General features: G+C 40.6%; 1 protein-coding gene across 1 annotated transcript in view; it reads right to left on the bottom strand.

The window, feature by feature from the left end:
* AQP9 (aquaporin 9) overlaps positions 1 to 16,795 on the bottom strand; it is a 44,266-nt gene extending 27,471 nt beyond the window's left edge. The window contains exon 1 of the mRNA XM_058541687.1: positions 16,355 to 16,795. Coding sequence (XP_058397670.1) covers positions 16,355 to 16,465 — 111 coding nt within the window. The 5' untranslated portion in view covers positions 16,466 to 16,795. The remainder of the gene's footprint in view (positions 1 to 16,354) is intronic.
* Between the last annotated feature and the right edge of the window lie 4,057 nt (positions 16,796 to 20,852).

Genomic DNA, 20,852 nt, shown 5'->3' with positions numbered 1-20,852 from the left:
ACCTAAAATTAATGTTTGTGTCTAAAGTTTGTGTTCCTTCACTTACACTAAACTGCCCTCAACTGTGCTGCAGCCAAGTAAGCAATTTGTCCAGATTTGTGCTTTAGAAGTCATTCAAAAAGTCAAATTATAGGAAACTAAGATCCCCAAATCTACAAGTACCTCTAAATGGGATTTGGCATTCACTCAGCCATTCCCTCCTTCCTTCCTTCATTCCTCCATGTGTATGTACATTTGAAAGTTCTAAGTGTCTGGTGGTAGCAGGAGTGCAAACAGTCAGACCCAGGTCCTCTGAGACCTCACGGATCAGTAGGAGAGGGAAGATGGCTAATAGCTGGTAAGAATCACAAGAAAAATAGGGAGGAAGAGATGAACTGCCATTTAATGTTATAAGCTTGTTTTTAATGAATGGCTTAAGCATTTATGCCTAGAGAAAGTATACATGGAGATGCAGTTTTGTAATTCAGCCTTACTAACTAAATGATGGCCATTTTGATATTTAAGTCTCCCCAAATTCTTGGAATCATTTGATAAATATCCAAAATTATTGAATCACCTGATATAATATATTAAATCTGAGATGTATTAATATAATCACATGAGTGTATAACAGATTGGCCTAATGAGGAACCAGATTAAGATGATTTGAGATCAAGATTCTCTTCTGATATTGCCTGAAATAAAAATGGTTTTCACACTATTGCCTCAACCAGTTTAACCAGGTGGTAGGATGGGAAAAGAAAGAACCACAATCTTGCACACAGGAATTTGACTTCCAATAGCCAGGCCTCCGGTAAACAGATGATGTTGAACAGAAGGCGTAGACCCTCACGATCTCTCCATTTACCCTTTACTGGTGAGAAAATTTTGTCTTTGTAGAATGTGGTTAAGGACACCTTCAGAGCAGAGTCACAAACTGGTAGTCCATGGCTGAGGATGGCCTATGAGTAGGATTGACCCATAGATGTCTTGTTTGACTCACATGGTAATTTTTTTTCAATTTTGGAAAATGTTGCCAGTATTTAAAAATGGAAAAATTACACATAGAACTCTGTATTTCTGACCATTCTTGAAAAATTGGAAAATCTGATAAAGGCTTAGCCCATTCCTGCTCAGTCGTAGTGGAGAGGGTCTGGATAGGAGATGCCCCTAAGATAGGGCATACACTGTCCACTTCCCCCCAACCCCACCAGGTCCGCTTCGCTTATATGTAACATGCCTGGTTGCAATAGGCTTTGGGGATATTCACTCCCCTCTTAAGAGAAACCCATTTAGCTTTTGGTGCCAGTGACTTCCTGGCCCCACAATACCATGGTTATAAGATACTTGGGCTGAGATGCAGCACAGCCTCCCAGTTCCTGGAGGAAGGATCTGTGGCTACCTTCAAATGAAGGTCTGGCCACAGGCAAAACTTTACCTAAGGTGGTGGAGATAGAGAGACCAAAAAACACAGTCCCCATCCTTGAGAAGGACTTTGGGGCTTGCCAGAGGTCCCCTTCCTCTGGTAAACATTTTGCTTTTTGTAATTGGAGAGGAAGGAGAACAAACGCCAATCTGTCAGTACAGCTTTCTCTGCAAACCGTGGCCCTCCAGGCCATGCTGTAGGTATGTGTTACCCGAAGTCCACATCCTACTCCACCTGTCTACATATACCTATTTAGTTTATGTGACCATATCCACTGGAACATGTAATGATAATAGTAACAACAGCAATAACAACTAATATTTATTGAGTCCTTTTCATGAACTAAGCACGTTTCACACATTAGCCCATTAATCCTCATAACGACCCCGTGAGTTAGGTTCTCTTATTGTCTCCGTTTTACAAATAGGGAAATGAAGCTTAAAGAGGTTAAGAGGTCAAGAGAATTTCTCACATTCACATGGGTAGTAAGTGATGGGGCTCGGGTCTGACTGCACATAATTTTGACAGCTGGAGGGGTGAACAAGCAAACATTTATAGCATGTACTCCGTGGGCCAGGCACTCTCACGTATATTGCATCCATTATTCCTCCCAATACTGAATCCCCATTTAAAAAGTGGAAGACTGGACAACTTGACAAAATTCATACAGCTAACAAGTGGCAGAATCCGAATCTGGAGCCAGGTTTTCTGTTTCCCAGCTCTGTATTTCTCCTCTGACAACTGCTGCTGTCTCGGTGGGTCTACTTGTTCCCTTTATTAGGACAGAATGCATATTCATGCATGGCTTTCCAGTCAGTTAGTTTTCCAATTGAAAATAAAACTTTCTCAGTCATAACAAAGATAGTCACAAAGAACCAAGACTGAAACCTGGACGTTCTGGTTAAAAATAAAGTATGTGGTGACATACAGCCTGAGGGAAAATCAGGAGGACGTCAATTACCCCTCGAGAACCAGTTGTACTTGAAAAGAGATGATATTAGGCCAGGCTCATAAAAAGAAGAATCTGAGATTTGAGAACCAGGTGAATGGGCAAATGGCCAACCAAGAGACTACTAAGACCCGACTTGGACCTCAGAAATGAAAGGTGGTTTTTGCTGTTGGTTAGTGAAATACCAGCGGCATAGCTTTCAGCATCACAGCAACACGCAGCTGCCACAGGATGACAATCAACAGATGGGTGGTGTGGTTCCCTGACTGGGAAATGAACCCAGACCATGGTGGTGAGAGCACCAAATCTTAACCACCACACCACTAGGGCTAGCAGTTAGAAAACTGTTTAAACTCCATTATTTCTGCTAGGCTGAAAAAGAACAATGCTGTCCTTTTCTGACCTATGCCAGACATTCACATCCCTCAACTCATCCCAAATAATGCTAACTTGGACAAGAATCTGATCATAATCCCAGGGCCAGGGTAAGAAACTAAGCATTTACTTATTAAGGTGTGTGTATGCATATGAAGATAACCATGGGTCTGAGTGTGCTGGGTGTGGATGGGGGTTGCTGAGGACAGTTCTCTCTTAGTCAAGTGGCCAAACAATGTCAAGTATACCTCGAGTCACTCTCAATCTGGAAGATCCCTGAAGATGGAGATGTTCTGGGGGCTGGTTTGTTTCTTAGATTCATTCCAGGGCCTGCAATTCCCTAAGTATGTTCCATAGATCATCAGTTCCATAAGATGCTCCTCAAAAAAAAGGGATTTGTGGTCAAGTAAGTCTGAGGCCAGCTATACATTCCAGTCTCCTCTTAGAAAATCACAGTGAACGTTAAAGGCTCTGATAATTCCTGCAGTTGAGAAAACTACTTATCTTGATTTAAACCAGTGTTTCTTAAGCATATTTGGGAAGGATAGCATATTTTCTTTCACTTAATTCTTATTTGCATTTCATGGAACTAGTGTTCTTCAGAACACATTTTGAGCCACTCTCTAAAACACTTGGAAGAGACAAATTCCACTCAGTGAGCTCTTTTATGGAGAGAAGGAAGGTGAAGAAAATATACACGAACCTGTAAAATTTTTTAAAATACAAAGAATATACAGCAAAATATAATAAAATCATCTCTTTATCACTCTAGCTTTCATATTTTATTCTCCACAGATAACTAGTATCAATACTTTCTGGTATATTCTGTCAAAAATACATGATGTGTGTGTGTGTGTGTGTGTGTGTGTGTGTGTTTATGCAAATAGGAGTATCTTATACATACCATCTTCAGCCTGCTTTTTCAATTTAACAGTTTAGAGAGTCTATCCATATCAGCATATAAAGATTGGCTTCATTATCTTTAACAGCTACACAAGAGTCCATTGCATGGATACACCCCAATTTCTTTAACCATTCACCTATTGATAGAAGCATAGGTTTCTGGGAGGTTTCCTCCTAAGAAAGTCTAAACTTTCAAACAGAGACTAAGGTATGTGGGCTGATTCTAGGCTGAGAGGGACTAGGCCCTCAAGTCCTTTTCGGTCTTGACTGGCCATCCCAGGCCTGTGTCCTAGCATGATCAGCCAATCTATCAAGATGGATAAGGGAGCAGCACATTTCATTGGCATATTTTCTCTGAAAGCATTTGCAGTCCTACCTCAGACATGAAATAAGGTGCTCACTAGATGTAGAGAGTAGCCTTCACTGCTGCGCTGTGTAGCATTTTGATCAGTTCTATTGGTTATCTCACTTTTCTGAGGCTTCTCTTCCTCACACTCCTTCACTTTATGCCATATCTTCATCATAAGGCTGATGAGTAAAGAAGAGCCAACTTCTGTTCTCATTACTATGTTCCCCTTTCTGGTCAATTAATGAGAACATGTTGCAATGGACTTTGTCACTAAAGAAAAACTAACCAAACCCACTTCTGGAAAGTAGAAAACAAAAAACTTCCCCTTTGAAAATCAATGACAATAGCTAGTTTTCTGGGTCAAAACGAAAACTCAGGGATCAAAAGCACAGTTCTCTTGGGCACAATCAAGTTTGGCTTTAGGAGTCTGCAGCCCTTAGATCAGCGACCCAGAACAGACTTTTCTCTCCAGGTTCTTTGGAACTCTGAAATTTCCCACACTAGTCTGGCCCTTCATATCTACAGCCGATGAGAGGAAGCCTGCAGGAAAGCCTTCCTTCAGCTGATACTGACTCAGGGTCTAAGGACTTGAAGAGAACAAGCCTCATCTGAAGAAAGTATGGGATTTCCTAGTGATTTACGATCACACAACCCATGTGGGAGAAAGAGAGCAGAGAGTCATTCTTTTGGGAGAGAGGTCTTCAACCTAGCACATGCATTCATCAATCTTTTCTTTTCAGTTTTCCACTTCACAATAATCAGTTCTGGTTGTTGATATACCTGGGCAACCTAGCAGAAGCAAATGCAAACCTGTTTTGAAGAACAAATCCAAGGTTCAGGCCATATGGAATTCTCACACTGAAAAATAAATCTTCCAGAAGAGCTTATGCTACAAATTTACAAAATACTAAAGGAAATGTTCCTTTGTGAATGAGAGTGGGTAGATAAAATAAGCAGGATGATTAGCTCTCCCAAAACTTGAGATGACAGAATAATCATAAAATATCATAAATATATTAGACTTCAGTGAGTTAAAGAGATAAAAGAAATAAACACATAAGAAGAGAAAAGAAAAGCAATTAGGAAAAAGAACCTAATAGAACTTCTAGAAATGAAAACATGTTAATGAAACTAAAAACATAATGAATTTGTTAAACAGAAGATTAGATACAACTAAGTAGGGAATTACTGAATTGGAAGATAGATTTGAGACAGCTACACAAAATTCAGCATGGAGAGATTAAGAGATAGAAATATGAAAGAATGGTTAAGAGACATAAGGAAAAAAGTGAGAGGGTCAAGTGTATATACAAATATAATATAACAGGAGTTCTAAAAGGAGAAAATAGAGAGACTGGGGGAGAGGAAAGGCAATAAAGCTGAAAGAATTTCCCAGAACTGATGAAAATTACAAATCTTTATATTAAAGATGAACAATGAATCCTGAGCACTACAAATAAAATAAGTTCACCCCTAGTCATAATATAGTGAAGTTTCAGGGGAAAAAAAGAGAGAAACTCTTAATAGTAACCAGAGAAACACAGATTATTAAGGACAAAAATTAGAACAACAGACTTGTCAACAGCAACAATAGAGAGGTTGAGACGGCACCTGCAAAATGCCAAGCAAAAACAATCAATCTAAAATTTATCAGCCAATTTATCATTGAACCTTGAGGGTGAAATAAAGGCATATTTAGGCAAAGACTGAGAAAATTTATCCCTCACATACTCTTCCTGAAAAATTTTCTAAAGAACTTACTGCACAAAGGAGATTGCACCTAAAAGAAAGTAGCAGATGTATGCAGTAATGAATAGCAAATAGATTGGTACATAACAGTAAATTTAAATAAGTGTTTACTATTAAAAACACTTAGAATAATAATGAAGGTAGAATTTAACTATTACATAATAATGACATGTAAGATGGAGTGGCTGATTACAATTAGGATATTTTAAAGTTTTTGTGTTGTTCAGAAGGAAAGAGATGCTGATTCACTTTAAACTTTTTAACTCAACAATACATTTTTCTTTTTTTTTTCTTTTTTTTTTATGAGAGATCAGCCCTGAGCTAACATCCGTGCTAATCCTCCTCTTTTAGCTGAGGAAGATTGGCTCTGAGCTAACATCTATTGCCAATCCTCCTCCTTTTTTTTAGCTTCCCCAAAGTCCCAGTAGATAGTTGTATGTCATCGTTGCACATCCTTCTAGTTGCTGTATGTGGGACGCGGCCTCAGCATGGCCAGAGAAGCGGTGCGTCGGTGCGCACCCAGGATCCGAACCCCGGCCGCCAGTAGCAGAGCCGCGCACTTAACCGCTAAGCCACCGGGCCAGCCCAACAATACATTTTTTAAAAGATGTAAGGGTAAACACTCAAGGAATAGAAAGAGCTAGTAGAGGAGAAATAAAGAAAACTAATGGACTCAATGGCAGGATATGAGAAAGGTCGAAGGAGAAACAACTGAGTGGACAACAAAGAAACCACATGAAAGATTAAAAAGAGGATGGGGCCGTCCCAGTGGCGTAGCGGTTAAGTTCACTCCCTCCGCTTCGGCAGCCTGGGGTTCTCAGGTTCGGATACTGGGCACAGACCTACACACCGCTCATCAAGCCATGCTGTGGCGGCATCCCATATAAAGTAGAGGCAGATGGGCACTGATGTTAGCCCAGGGCCAATCTTCCTCAGCAAAACAAGGAGGATTGGCAACAGATGTTAGCTCAAGGCTAATCTTCCTCAAAGAAAAAGAAAATTAAAAAGAGGACATCACCTAATGTACAGTAGAGATTTTAAAAACCATCAGCAAATACTATGAAAAATCCTTTCAAAATTATTGCTTTCACTGTTAATTCGAAAGTATTAACCGTTTTGAAACACTAAATTTGAAAACATAAATAGAGTACAGTTCCCAGAAAGAAATATAAAAATTGCCAAGATGGAATTAACAAGAGAAAATCTAAATTAGACCTGTAACTTTTAGAGAAATCTTCTCTGGCACACACCTTTCTTTCTCCACACCCTTTTTCAGGACACGTGCTAAGTAATCTTCAAGAAACAGATAATCCTCATTTTATACCAAGTGTCCCAGAAAATATAAAAAGAGAGAAAGAACTCCAATTCATCTCAGGGGGCTAATATGAACTGGTAATAAAACTAGACAAGGACAACATAATAACAAGAAATTATAGCCCAAATCCTTAATAAAACATTGCAAACTAAATGCTGCATGACTAGGTGGGGATTAATCTCAGGAATGTAAGGATGATTTAATGACACAAATATTTTTCAATGTAATTTTCTTCATCAACAGATAAAAAGGGAAACTCATATGCTTATCTCAATAGATGTAGAAAAGGTATTTTTTAAAAACTCAACAATAATTGTTAGTGAAAGTTTTAGTAAATGAGGAATAGACAGACATTTCCTTACTCAAATCAAGAGTGTCTACCAAAAACCTACAAGAATTATCACATTTAATGGTAAAACATTAGAAGCAGATTCTTTAAAGTAGGGAATAAAACAAGAGTGCCACAATTATAGCTTCTAATAATATAGTACAAGAAGTTTTAACCATGATAATAACACAATAAGAAGAAACTAAATAAGTTTCAGAAAGAAAGAAAATAAAAACTCTATATTCTCAGGAAAAAAATATCTTCTGTGTCATCACAGTCCAATAGATCATTTTGCAGTGAAAGAAAAGTTCTATATCTGTGTTGTCCAATATGGTAGCCTGTAGTCATATATGCATCTTGAGGGCTTTAAATAGGACTAGTAAGACTGAGGAACTAAAGTTTTAATTTATTTAAGTTTAATTTTAACTTAAGTAGCCACATATGGTTGTGGCTATCAGATTTGACAGCCCTAATCTACACAGAATATCCAAGATAAGCTGTAAATTCATTTGAATTAATAAGTGAATTACCAAGTTTGCTGAATACAAGATCAGCAAACAAAAATCAATGTCGTTCCTAAACCCTAATTAGAAAACATAATTTTAAAAAGGTACCATTCACAATAGTAATAATAACCTAAGGTACCTAGAAATATATCAAACAAAGATATATATGACTAACACAAAGTAAATTATAAAACTTTAAAAAGAAATATAAAAGCAGATCTACAAATGAATAACTAATCACAAATAAGAGTCAATGTTTTAAAGATATCAGTTCTATTCAGAATAACATATAAACTCAATGCAGTTCCGGTCAAAACCCCTACAGGGTATTTATGGAACTCAATAAACTGATCCTAAAATTCATGTGGAAGAATAAAAGCCTAAAAATAGCCAAGACAATATTGAAAAAATAATAAGGCAGGAAAATGCCAGATAATAAAAATTATTTGGAAAGTGATTATAACAAAAATATGTGACATTTGTGCAGGTTTGGAGAGAGAGATCAATGGAACTGAATAAAGTCTAAATATCAACTATATATATATATATGAACTGGTGTATGATAGAGATGTCATCACAATCAGTAGAGAGAGGATAAACTGGTCAAAAATGGTACTGGAACAACTGGCTATCCTTCCAGATATAGATAAAAGACACCTACTCTACATTATATGCCAGAATTAACTCTAATGACTTAAAGACCTAAATATGAAAAGCAAAATATTAAACTGTAATAAGAAAACACAAAATATCTTTACTGTCTGGATTTTAAATAAATACCAATGTCCTGTAACCAAAGAAAAAGTAAACAAAAAAACCCCACAAAACAAAAAAACCACAAAATGTGTAGAGGATATGAACAGGCAATTTACAGAAGAGGAAATCTAGTTTCAGTAAACATGAAAAGATGATCAACTACACCGGGAATTCATTAACACTACTAGTGAAATTCTATTTCCTATATGTCAAGTGGACAAAAATATAAAAGTTGGATAATATCAAGGGTCAGTGAGTACGTGGAAAACGGGAACTCATATGTTACTGCTGGTGTTATTAATTTGAAGCCGCTTTGGAGAGCAATTTTCCGATACATACAAAGTTGAAGATACACATGCGCCAGGGCCACCAAACCCACTTCTAAGTATATACTCAGGAGAAGCTCTGGAACATGTGTACAAGGAGACAAGCACAAAGATGTTCATTGCAGCAGTGTTGGTAATTACGAAAAACTGCAAACAACATAATGGTTTATGTGGGGAATGGATATATAAACCTGCCATACCACACAACAGTTAAAATGAATTATCTACGTCTACATGTTCCCAAATAGATAAATCTCAAAAAGAGTCTTTGGGGGAAAATCTCAAATTGTAGAAGGTATGCAAGTTATGAAGCCATGTTTGTAAATTTTTAAAACGTGCTAAACAGTGACATATATTGTTATGGGGAACAGTGTAAAAGTTCAAAAGCATACACAAGAATGATAACTCCAGCAAGATGAAGACAAACCAGAGATTTGATTGTAATCTCAGCTCCACCATACACTTGCCTGTGGGCAAGTTGCTTAATCATACTAACCCTTAATTTCCTCATCTGTAAAACAGGAACAATTCTCTTATCTCATGAGATTTTCAAGGATTAATGAGTGTCTGGGTATAGGATATTCTCAGTAAATGTTAACCTCCTTCACTGTCTTTTGTCCCCATCATTGTCTTTGGCAGGAGAGAACCACAAGTCTTTAACTTCCTGCTTCAGTCCCCTTTACATCTCGCTGAAGATATAGGGCAAGAATCCACACGGAACCCTCCATGTTTAGCTCCTCCACTCATTCAGATTTAAAATCTTGGACTTTCTTACAGCGACAGAACACCCAAGTACAGAAGTGCAGATCCATGAAAGGCTGAGTACAGGACATAAATCTTAAGTAAATAACAAGAAACAGATGGGATTGATGGTGGGCATTCTCTCTGATGTCCTGCTGCGGTAGAAAGAGCATTTGACAGAATTCTGTGAGCATGTGGGTCTCTGTTCCTTCATCTGAGAGACATAGGGACCAGACAACAGAGACCACTTCATTCCGAAGCCAGTGTGTGAAGACCTAAGGATGGCAGACCCCTCCAAGGCTCCAGCAGACAAGCCATTCGTGGCCAGAATCAGCCAGGGCACTGCTCACAGCAGAGGCTTCTGGCCTATCATCTTTCAGCAAACTGACAGCTGTGGTCCTCTGGGACCCTCGTCCTAAACATCCCAGGCTTGGAGTGGGGCACGTCTGTGCAAAGCAATAAACTCAAACCAAGCAGAGAAGAAACAGCTAGAGGGCTGGGGACTGTTGAGCCAGAAAGCAAGAGAGAGGAATTATGGGATCTCTTGAGGCCCACTTCCTTGTGGGTCCTCTGCTCTGCCTCTGAGCCACAGGGTGGTCTCAAGGAGAACCCATAAATTAGAAGTACCCGGGGAAAAAGTGCAATGAATGATCAATGTGCTGCCCCACCTCAGAACCCCAGCGTTACAAGAGCCTTGAATGTACTTGGAGGTGGCAAAGAGGTCCAAAAACTCTATGCTAGTAGATCTTCTATAAAATTTCCCTGCCATCATCATGTCTGTTCTATATAATCATCTTTTGACACCTCTAATGTCTAATGTATTTTAGGCTATAAAATTAGTAAAGTTCTCTTGAGCTTTCATGTGAAAGGAGTTAATTCTCACCAAATGATGGTGTATCAGGTGTGACTGGAGTCAAGATATCAAGCCCAGCTGTTGCATTCACGGGCTGGGTGACCTTGGGTGAACCTCTTAATTATGTTACACCTGTTTCCCCATCTGGCGAAATGGAGTTGATCCCTTCTCTCTCTCTCTCTCGCCTAGGAAAGATGTAAAGATAAACAGGAATCTACATGAAGGAACACCCTATGCCTTTTGGAGGAAAAGCACAGGGGAACCTGAGGGTCAGCGGGTGCGTATGGCAGGGCAACTGAGCTTCTGAGGATTCAGAGGACACGTGATTGCATCAGCTTCCTCATCAATAAGAAGGGCCAATGACAGCTGTCCCACCCCTATCTCAGAATTGTCCTCCCATTCCTGGGAATTCTAAATAATGTAGTAGACCAAAATTGTCCTGAATCAGCAGACATATTTCATGAACTGGCTTATTTTAAGAACTTTCCTATTTCACTCTAATTGCTGACCATGTATTCTTTTGTTTCAAAGTTCTCTAATATGGAATAGATCTACTCCAAGATCTGAGCACACTGTAATAATAATTTTAAAGCCCTGGAATTTCAATAGTCAGCATATCTGACAACCCACCCAGAATGAAATGATGCACCCGGTGACTCTGACAAGGAGGGAAGTTTGGGCATGAAGCCACGGAGGGAGGCAGGAGCACAGGAAACCCTGCGAGGTCTGAAGTTTCTCACGTAGCATCAGTCTCGCTTCCTCCCTCCCTCCTGCACTGCCCACCCTCCCATGCCCTCCATGTTCTGTGTCTCAGGCCTGTACCCTTTCCGTTTCCGTTTAGGGCACAGGTTGAGGGTATTACTTTTAAAAGAAGTATTTGCATTTTTTCATTCTTAGAGATGCCAAAAGGTAGATCTGTAGCATACAAGTTTGACAGGGTGAGAAAAGAAGTTAAGGTCCTCCCTAATACACAGGTAGATGCTACCCACTCATAAGTCCAGCTCTGGAAGGATGCCCTTACACCACAGGAGGAAATATGGCTGCTTGCCGGGCTGTTCACCTCAGCATCTTCAGTAGGATGAGCTCTGTATCAAAGAATCCTGAAACGTTTGAAGAGAGAAGAGGGTACACAGAATAGTGGGGAGAGAACATAGGTACTACAAGAAATGACTAGAGATCCTGGGAAGTTCAGCCCAAAAAAGAGATTCTAATTCAACACACGTTTATGGGGTCCCATTTACGTAAGTGCAGAGTTTCGTGGCAAATGCGGGGCAAAGGTGTCTGCAAGATGCCCAGGAGGAGACAAAGCAGCTGTTTTCAAATACTACAAAGGACTCTCAAGTAGAAGAGAGGAAGGGGTGGGAAAGGGGAAAGGGAGCTAGCATTTATTTATTTATTTATTTTTTTTTTTTTGAGGAAGATCAGCCCTGAGCTAACATCTGTGCTAATCCTCCTCTTTTTGCTGAGGAAGACCGGCTCTGAGCCAACACCTATTGCCAATCCTCCTCCTTTTTTTCCCCCCCAAAGCCCCAGTAGGTAGTTGTATGTCGTAGCTGCACATCCTGCTAGTTGCTGTATGTGGGATGCGGCCTCAGCATGGCCGGAGAAGCGGTGCGTTGGTGTGCGCCCGGGATTTGAACCCGGGCCGCCAGTAGCGGAACGCGCGCACTTAACCGCTAAGCCTTGGGCCCGGCCCCCCGGGAGCTAGCATTTAATGAGCGTTTCCTATTTTAGGAACTTGACGTGTAGTGTGTATTTAATGTGCATTGAAATCCCCAGACCGTGGGCCCACAAGCAGGGGGCTGAGCAGTCCTCTGTCCTCTATCTTCACCTTACACCTGTCCACCCACGTTGAGCAGTATTTTCTGCTTCGGAGAAAGTAAAGACATTGACTTCAGGGTACAACTAGTGGTCTGGTCTCATCAGGTGCCCACCAGTTAAACTCGCATGCCCACAAGTAAGTGAAGGCTAATGCATGGCTCCAATCTATGGAAATGTTGAAGCAGAGGGAGTCTGATTTCCTCTCTATCAAGGACACTGGTCAAGGGATTCCAGCAATAGGTGGGAAGCGTAGGCTCTAGAATTAGAAAGAATCCCAGTTGTATGCTTTCCTGGTTTTGGCAGTTACTTCATTGCTTTGAGCCCTCATTTCTCCAACTGTTTGTGGGTCATAATAAAACCTTCCTAATGCAGCTATTGTAAGGATGAAACAAACACATATAAAGAAGCTAACATATGATAGGTACTTGATACATGCTCCCTACCTTTGAGGCTCAAGGTTTCTAAACCTCTTCTCTGTGATAAACAAGATGCATTGCAAACCTCCTCCCTGAAGCTAGCAAAGGCAAAAAGGCCTACCACCCCCCTGTCTAAAATGCCAAATTAAAGCTGGCTCTTTGTATTATGGCTTAATTATTGCTGTTTTTAGTTGCAGTTTACAAAGTATTTTTCATGGACCTTCTCTTCCCTTAATGCTACCCGTAGGCCTTATCAGTCATTTATACCACGGTGTGAATGAGTTTGATGTACTTCCTCTAAGAGCCATTTTTGAGAGAAGGGAGAAAAATGGCACCAGATTCCCAGGGTCTGGGGGAAGACCAACTTCACAAATTTGAAGGACTGATGAGTCCTACATATCTTCTGCCGTCTCTTTAATGCCCCCTTTTCCCCACGCCTTAACAACATGCAAAGCTTTTTACAAGAGAAAGCAAGGCCAAATGCACACTTTCTAATAAAGCAGAAACAATTGCTTTGGATAAACTTTGAGCAAAAGCATGTATATTTATTGGTTTAAACACTATTGTGTTCGTGCAGAAACTTCTTGTTTACACATCCCCAAAAAAACCTCAGCAAACCTGAAGATTATAATCACAATTATAGATTTCATCAGGGTTCGCTTTAGAAAAATAAAGGTACAGTATAGATAGAAATCAAACCTTTCAGGAAATGCTTGGCTTTAGGAGAAGGTATAAAGTTTAATTTTTCCAAGTACAATATTAAGATATTACTTCTTTGGCCCCCACCTTGAATACTAGGGCGACACACGCTACTAGCTGCATGAGTAAAAAGAACAGTGAATGGCTGAGAGCAACTTCCACTTACTCACCCCAGACGGGATGGGATTATGAAACAAGTTCTTGTTAAGAAATAAAGAGTTTTAACTTTTTCCGTTGCAAAATGGATTCACTTCCTCCTCTGTGTTTTCTGCAGAGCACTAAGAATTGTGACCAAATTTGCTTCACTTCTCTGGACCTTAAGTCACCCTGGGGCTCAAGTCAGTCTGTGGTGACAACCACCCTCCTCTTTGGGACCAGACTGTCAAGTAAGAGAAACCCGAGGATTTCTGTGGGCGGTTATCCAGCAAGCAGCGACTGGAATCAGAAGAATCATGGGTTTTTATTCTCTCTTTTCCTTAGAGCTCCCCCTAACTAAGTCCCGTGGGTGAAGACAAAGAGTGCAAGAAATTGTCCATAACTCCTTGAAAATACTGGAATGAATCAGGTCAAAAGAGGCTCTCAAAGACCAGAAAACTTATGACTCTCACTCATTGTACACTAGTTCAATTATTTGAGCTCATATTCATTTCTCAATCTTGGCTTATTCTCCTAAATTGATATGTATTTATCCAAAGCAAAGGGCTTTTTAAAATTTATTTATTTATTTTTGTGAGGAAGATCAGCCCTGAGCTAACATCCGTGCTAATCCTCCTCTTTTTGCCCAGGAGACCAGCTCTGAGCCAATCCTCTTTTTTCCCCAAAGCCCCAGTAGATAGTTGTATGTCATAGCTGCACATCCTTCTAGTTGCTGTATGTGGGACGCGGCCTCAGCGTGGCTGGATAAGCTGTACGTCGGTGTGCGCCCGGGATCCAAACCCGGGCCGCCAGCAGCAGAGCGGGCGCACTTAACCGCTAAGCCACGGGGCCAGCCCAGGGCTTTTTTTTTTTTTTTTTTTTTTACTTGTGAGGAAGATCAGCCCTGAGCTAACATCCGTGCAAATCCTCCTCTTTTTGCTGAGGAAGACCGGCTCTGAGCTAACATCTATTGCCAATCCTCCTCCTTTTTTTTTTTTTTTTCCCCAAAGCCCCAGTAGATAGCTATATGTCACAGTTGCACAACCTTCTAGTTGCTGTATGTGGGATGCGGCCTCAGCATGGTCGGAGAAGCGGTGAGTCGGTGCGCGCCTGGGATCCGAACCCCGGGCCGCCAGTAGCAGAGCGCGCGCACTTAACCGCTAAGCCACGGGGCCGGCCCGGGCTTTTTTTTAATTGAGGTATAATTGACATATAACATTATATTAGTGTCAGGTGTACAACATAATGATTTGATATTTGTGTATATTGTGAAATGATCACCACAGTAAGTCTAGTTAACATCCAAACATACGTAGTTATAAAATTTTTTTTTCTTGTGATGAGAGCTTTTAGATCTACTTTTTAGCAACTTTTAAATATGCATTACAGTATTATTAATTGTAGTCACCATGCTGTGTATTACCAAAGAACTTTTAATGTACAAAGTTTATGGGCAATTCTCTATAAACCTAAGAAAAACGAAATTATTTATACCTGGAGTAGGGAATCTTTGAGCAATTTTTTTTTTAAAGCAAGTTAAGGGCCGGCCCTGTGGCTTAGTGATTAAGTGCGCGCGCTCCGCTACTGGCTTCCCAGGTTTGGATCCCCGGCGCGCACGAACAAATCGCTTGTCGGGTCATGCTGAGGCGGCGTCCCACATACAGCAACTAGAAGGATGTGCAGCTATGACATACAACCATCTACTGGGGCTTTGGGGAGAAAAAGAGAAAAAAAAAAAAGGAGGAAGATTGGCAATAGATGTTAGCTTAGGGCAAGTCTTCCTCAGCAAAAAGAAGAGGACTGGCATGAATGTTAGCTCAGGGCTGATCTTTCTCACAAAAAAAATAAATAAATAAAGCAAGTTAAAATCAGTAGTTGCTACATATGGGAATAATTGAACATTTAATTTTCTGTACACAAACGGTCTTGCTCCAGCTAAGAATTCAGGATCCAGAGAATTCTGGAACAGCAGGATGAAAGCCTAGATCCCATGCCACTTAAGTAAACTTTCCAGTCTTTTATTAATAGCTGAGCAAATCTCTGGACAAAATCCTTGAGAGGTGCTTAGAATCAGTCCTTCCTTTATATATAGAAGGTTCTCAAAACTGTCTAATTAAAGATCTTCAGAAATTACCTCGAGTTAAATAGAGGGGAAAAAATGATACAAAACCAAAGCTGGACTCTTGCACAGTACACTATTTCTACCTAGTGCAATTTCTAATGTATTAAAAGTCAAGTGATCTGACAGCACAATCTTTGCAAAGCATTTGTAATAACGAGCTGTTTCTTGCCATCCATATTTATTGACTTTCAATACTTATTTCAAGTGACTGAGTCACCTCTGTGTTTGTGGGAAAAAAGCAGGGTATAAATCAATTAATCAAGAAGAAAAATTCAAATCAATTAATCAATGAGAAAAATTTCTAACGGCTGACTTGAATCACAAACCCATCTCAGAGTCTGAGTAAATCTCTGAAACGAAGAAAGTACTTCACTCCCCTTCGGCTACCCCCATCAACTCTTGTGGATAAATGAAATGAGTAAATGGAAGCCTAATATTGCGGCCACTGAGTAGCTAAACAGCCTGGAAGTAACTTGGTGTTTCTTGGAAGAGATGAATCTAATGATGAACTTAAAGAAAACAAACCAAAACAAAGCTCTCCACTCACAGCTAGATAGATAGGGAGGCATTATTGGGTACGAAATCAGGAAATTAGGAAATACTTACAATCATTATAAACGTGCCCAAGAACTCAGAGAGCGTTTCTTTAGCTAAGCTGCTCTTCAAGACCAATCTCTGCTTGAAGCTTTTCCCCTGTTGTCCCTTCTCAGGCTGCATCTCGGGGCTTCTTCAAGGACCACTCTTCCCACCAATATCTGCTGCTTCTGGTCCCTACCTCACTGGCAAGTGAAGACAGAAGTTTTGACAGCTGCACGCAGATTCCTGGAGATGGCTGGTAAGGTGCTCTGACTGTGCAAATGCTGTCCCGATTAGAGCCTGTGACTTAATCCTCTTCCGGTGAAATTGTCATTCCCTGTTCACTGCTGTTTATCTGAATTATGGAGTTAGAACCTGAAATCCCCAAAACTGTCCTTTTTGTGCCTAGTGGATTAATCATTACCTTTATTCTCAAGGTATTTTTTCTCTGTTGGGTTTTTTTTTTTTCAAGAGATGAGAAAAGAAATGTTGTGCTGGTTGTGTTGCCAAACCACAGCGATGGGCTCCAGTCCAGAAGAGATTTACGTGTTACACAATTGCAGGCTTCTGATTTTTTTTTTCCCCTATTCGGAAGTGGGCGGTTGGGGTGTAGTTTGGAACTGTCAAACAAGGTGTATATACACTGAGTGTAAATATTCTTTACTGAAGGAGCTTTTCATGCAAATTGGAAAACATGAAGAGAATATAGATGTGCTGCTCTGCAAAATTAATCACTCTTGTTTTCCTCCAATATCATTTCAGTGATTTGACGATGCCTTCCTGAGGGTGGTAAGAACCACAGTGCACATTCCAGAGATAGAGAAATTAACATACAGAGAGACCATTGCAAGTTTCACATTGGAATTCTGTAGGACAGAATGGGATCTCCTCCTCAGTTACTGAAGCTGGGCTTCATCTACTGAGAATAGTTTGGGATCCAAGAATCAGAAAGATGGGGAAAGCAACTTGTTGACTTTCTTCTGAAAAAGGATTCCAGTTTGAAAACCAAGTTACTCCCCTTCATTTATCATGAAATATTTAGGCAAAATACACAGAAAATAAACAATAGCAGCTTGAAAGTCTATACCACTTAGAGATCCTTGAGCCAGAAATAGATCAGTCTGAGTCTATGCCACCCCAATTAAACAAGAAAGGAGGTAAATACACCTAAACAAGGCTCCTAGTTATGCCATTTAAGATGAATTAACATCCTCGCAGGCAACAAACTGGGTTCAGGACTAGCTTCTTATCATGTCAAATAGTCAAGCCTTGTTTTTCAAAACTAGTTTGTCTAAGAAATAGAATCCAGCAGTTGTTTTTGAATACCTTTTCAGGAGGCGGGCAGTCATTTCTAGGTGAGGAGGCAGGCAGGAAGGGAGGGAGGAGAGGTCTGGAGAAACAGCTGTTGAGAGTCCATGGGCGAGAGGAGATACCTGATCTGTAGGTGAAATACAGAGTTTAAGGCTAAAGAAGTTGTCACTTGCTTGAGGACACATCATTGCAGAGCCAAGACAAGAATGCAGTATTTTGGCTTTAATGCCTGGTTAAGTTATCATGGATACCATTGTCTTGAAGAGTTACTTATGACCACATGATTCCCAAGTCCCAGTGGGTGGACCAGAGAAACAGGACTTTATTGCTGTGACTACAATAAATACCACACAAGGGTGTTCTTTGGGCTCTTCATTCACTCATCTAACAAATATTTATGGCATACTCATTATGTGCCAAACACTGCACTTAGCAAAAGCACAGAGTGTTCTTGTCCTTCCTAGAGCTTAGAGTCTCATAAGAGAGATAGACATGAGTGAAACAATCATGCACACAAACATGAAATCACAATTGAGATGCATGCTTTAAAGACGGGGGACATATTTCTATGAGTGAATATAACAGGGGGATTTCACCTTGTCAGAGAGATCTCTGATGGTTTCTCCAAGGAAATCATGCCTGCACTGAGATCAGAGGAAGTGTAGGGTTAACTACATGAAGTGGGGAAGGAGGTGCATGGAGAAATGCCTTGGGGGTGGGTGTGGGAAGAGTATGATGCTTACTCAAGAATGAAAGAAGCCCACTGTGGCTGCCTCCCAGAGAGAGTGAAGGAGCACAGCATAAAATGATACCGGAGCCGTGGAGGGATCAGATCGTATTGAACCTGTGAATCGTGTTTAGGATTAAAAGCAATCATAAGTCACTGAGGTGGTTTAAGCAAGAACAAGACACCATCAGATTTGAGTTTTAAAAAGATCATCCTGGCTGTGAGGTAGAGAGGGGATTGGAGGGGGCCTAAAGTGGGCATAGATAGACCCATTGGGGGATATTACTGAATTCCGGGACTGGTGGTGGCTTTGACAATGAGAGAAATGGAAGAATTCAAGAGCTCTTTGTGTCTTAAAATTGGAAGGACCTAGTGGACTGCATATGTAGGATGAGGAACAGGGAATCATCAAGGTTGATTGCTGGGTTCCTGGCATATTGGGGAAGGAGATGCTAAGCACTGGGAGAGGAAAGTCTGGAAGAGGACCAGAGTCACAGTGGACATCATGAATTCTGCCAGTGCAGGTTGAGCCTCAGGGGCTCTCTGGTGCTTCTGAGAGATGTCAGGTAGGAAATGATATGGGTCTGGATTCAGAGGAAAGGTCCATGTGCTCAAAGAGGTGATAATTGAAGCCACGAATAAAGATGAGGTTACCTAGGGGGAGAGTTTGAAGAGAGCAGAGGCTGAGCTTTTGGTACTGACTATTTCCTGCTCTGGTAGAGGTGAAGGAAATCTTTATTATTTCTTTTATTCTACCTTCAGATGACAGTCACACTTTTCACCTCCATCGCCATGAATAACTTGTCATCAAACATAACTCACTGACACTCCCCAGCCAGCCACCAAAAAAAATATTCAAAAGCACCCAGAGAAGGTAAGCAATGAATAACATCTCTTCTCCATCTGGGAAGAGATCTTTGCAAAGCACCCTTGTGTCAATGTTCCAATTGGTAGTATGGGGCTTCTTAGTTTCTTTCATTCATTCATCCAGAAAAACATTTTATTGGGTATTTACTACATATTGGACACAGCATTAAGCAGTAGGAATTCAAAAATGAGGAAGAAAGATCTCTACTGTTAAGAAATAATATAATCTATGTGAGAAAGACCTCCAAGTGAATACATCATGTAGTAAAATAGAGGTAGATGCAAAGTACTGAGCCAAAATTCCAGCTATCCCCACATGGACATCTGAGAGGTCACTGCACATTGCCAACATATTGACTCATCCTGCCACCAACAGTTCTAAAATTGTGCTCCCCTTGATGCAGTGCCATGCTGAATCTCCAGAGCTAGCCTACCCAGCTCTTAGAGTTCCCCTTACTCTGTCTCTCCCTGACCCTAACATTCTCTTCTTCTTTATGTCGTTTTGCCTTGAGTAACCATCTTTGTTTCCACTCATGGGAATCAACAAGTCTGGTGTTCATAAAGGTAACCGTCTCACACTGTGATCTCACTTCCCCAGCCTCTTCTACTTTGGCCAACTTTATGTCCACCCTAGTTCAGAAGCCCCTTTGATGGCCATTGTTGAGACTGTGTCACCATCTCCACTTTCAAAGTCCTTTCCACCAAGGCACATCTCACTGACTAAAATTTCAAATTCTCCCATTTCATCCCATCTCTGACTTTCACAAATTTGCTTTACAACTTCCTCATAAATTCCAGTTCCCCAACTCCTCCCTTTCCACCGAGTTCTTGCCTTGTGATTACGCAGGTTGATGATGCACTTATCAGCTTCTCAGGTTCCATTGACCCAGTGACTTTCTTCTACACTCACATTACCAAAGCCCAACTCTGGGTATACCTAGCCATCTATTTTTCTCAAATATTCTCTTCCCAAACTGTTGAATGATGCCTGAGAAATTGTAAATGTATTGATTGATCCTATTTCAGATCATCATGATCTAGCGTCAGTAGTGGCCCCATATCTTTAGTTAATCTTTTATTTCAAAAGTTCAAAGTTTCCAGATTTTATTGTGCATTAGGATCACCCACCTTCAGAGACTATGATTTGGTAGATCTGGGATGGATCCCAGGAATCTCACAAGCATATCTGATAATTCAGATACCATGCCCTATTTCATTCTATGCAGCAGCAGTATAGCGCTTCTATGCCCCTCCAGCTCCTAGTCACAACTCTTCTACTCAGCTGATGATCTTTTGTCCCAATCCATTGGTAAAACAAATGGGTTCATTGGCTATAATACCTTTTGCCTCTCCTCCTCAAAAAGTTGCCCTAACTTTATTTATGTTGTTCTCCTTTCCTTTCCTTACTGTTCTAGTCCCTCTGGGATCCTGGCTGATTAATGTTCTCCTCACCCTCTCAATCTCTTCCCCCCGCTTGGCTTCTTTCCCAGGGCTTACGAACAAACTTAGGTCTTATCTATCCTGAAAAACATTCCTTCAAAGTTCCACCTCAAATTCCATTGTCTTAGTCAACTCAGGCTACTGTAATAAGACCCATAGACTAGGTGGCTTAAATAACAAACA

The sequence above is a fragment of the Diceros bicornis genome, chromosome 5, assembly GCF_020826845.1.
Source record: "Diceros bicornis minor isolate mBicDic1 chromosome 5, mDicBic1.mat.cur, whole genome shotgun sequence".
Taxonomy (NCBI): domain Eukaryota; kingdom Metazoa; phylum Chordata; class Mammalia; order Perissodactyla; family Rhinocerotidae; genus Diceros; species Diceros bicornis.
This window is presented reverse-complemented; position numbering and strand designations above follow the sequence as displayed.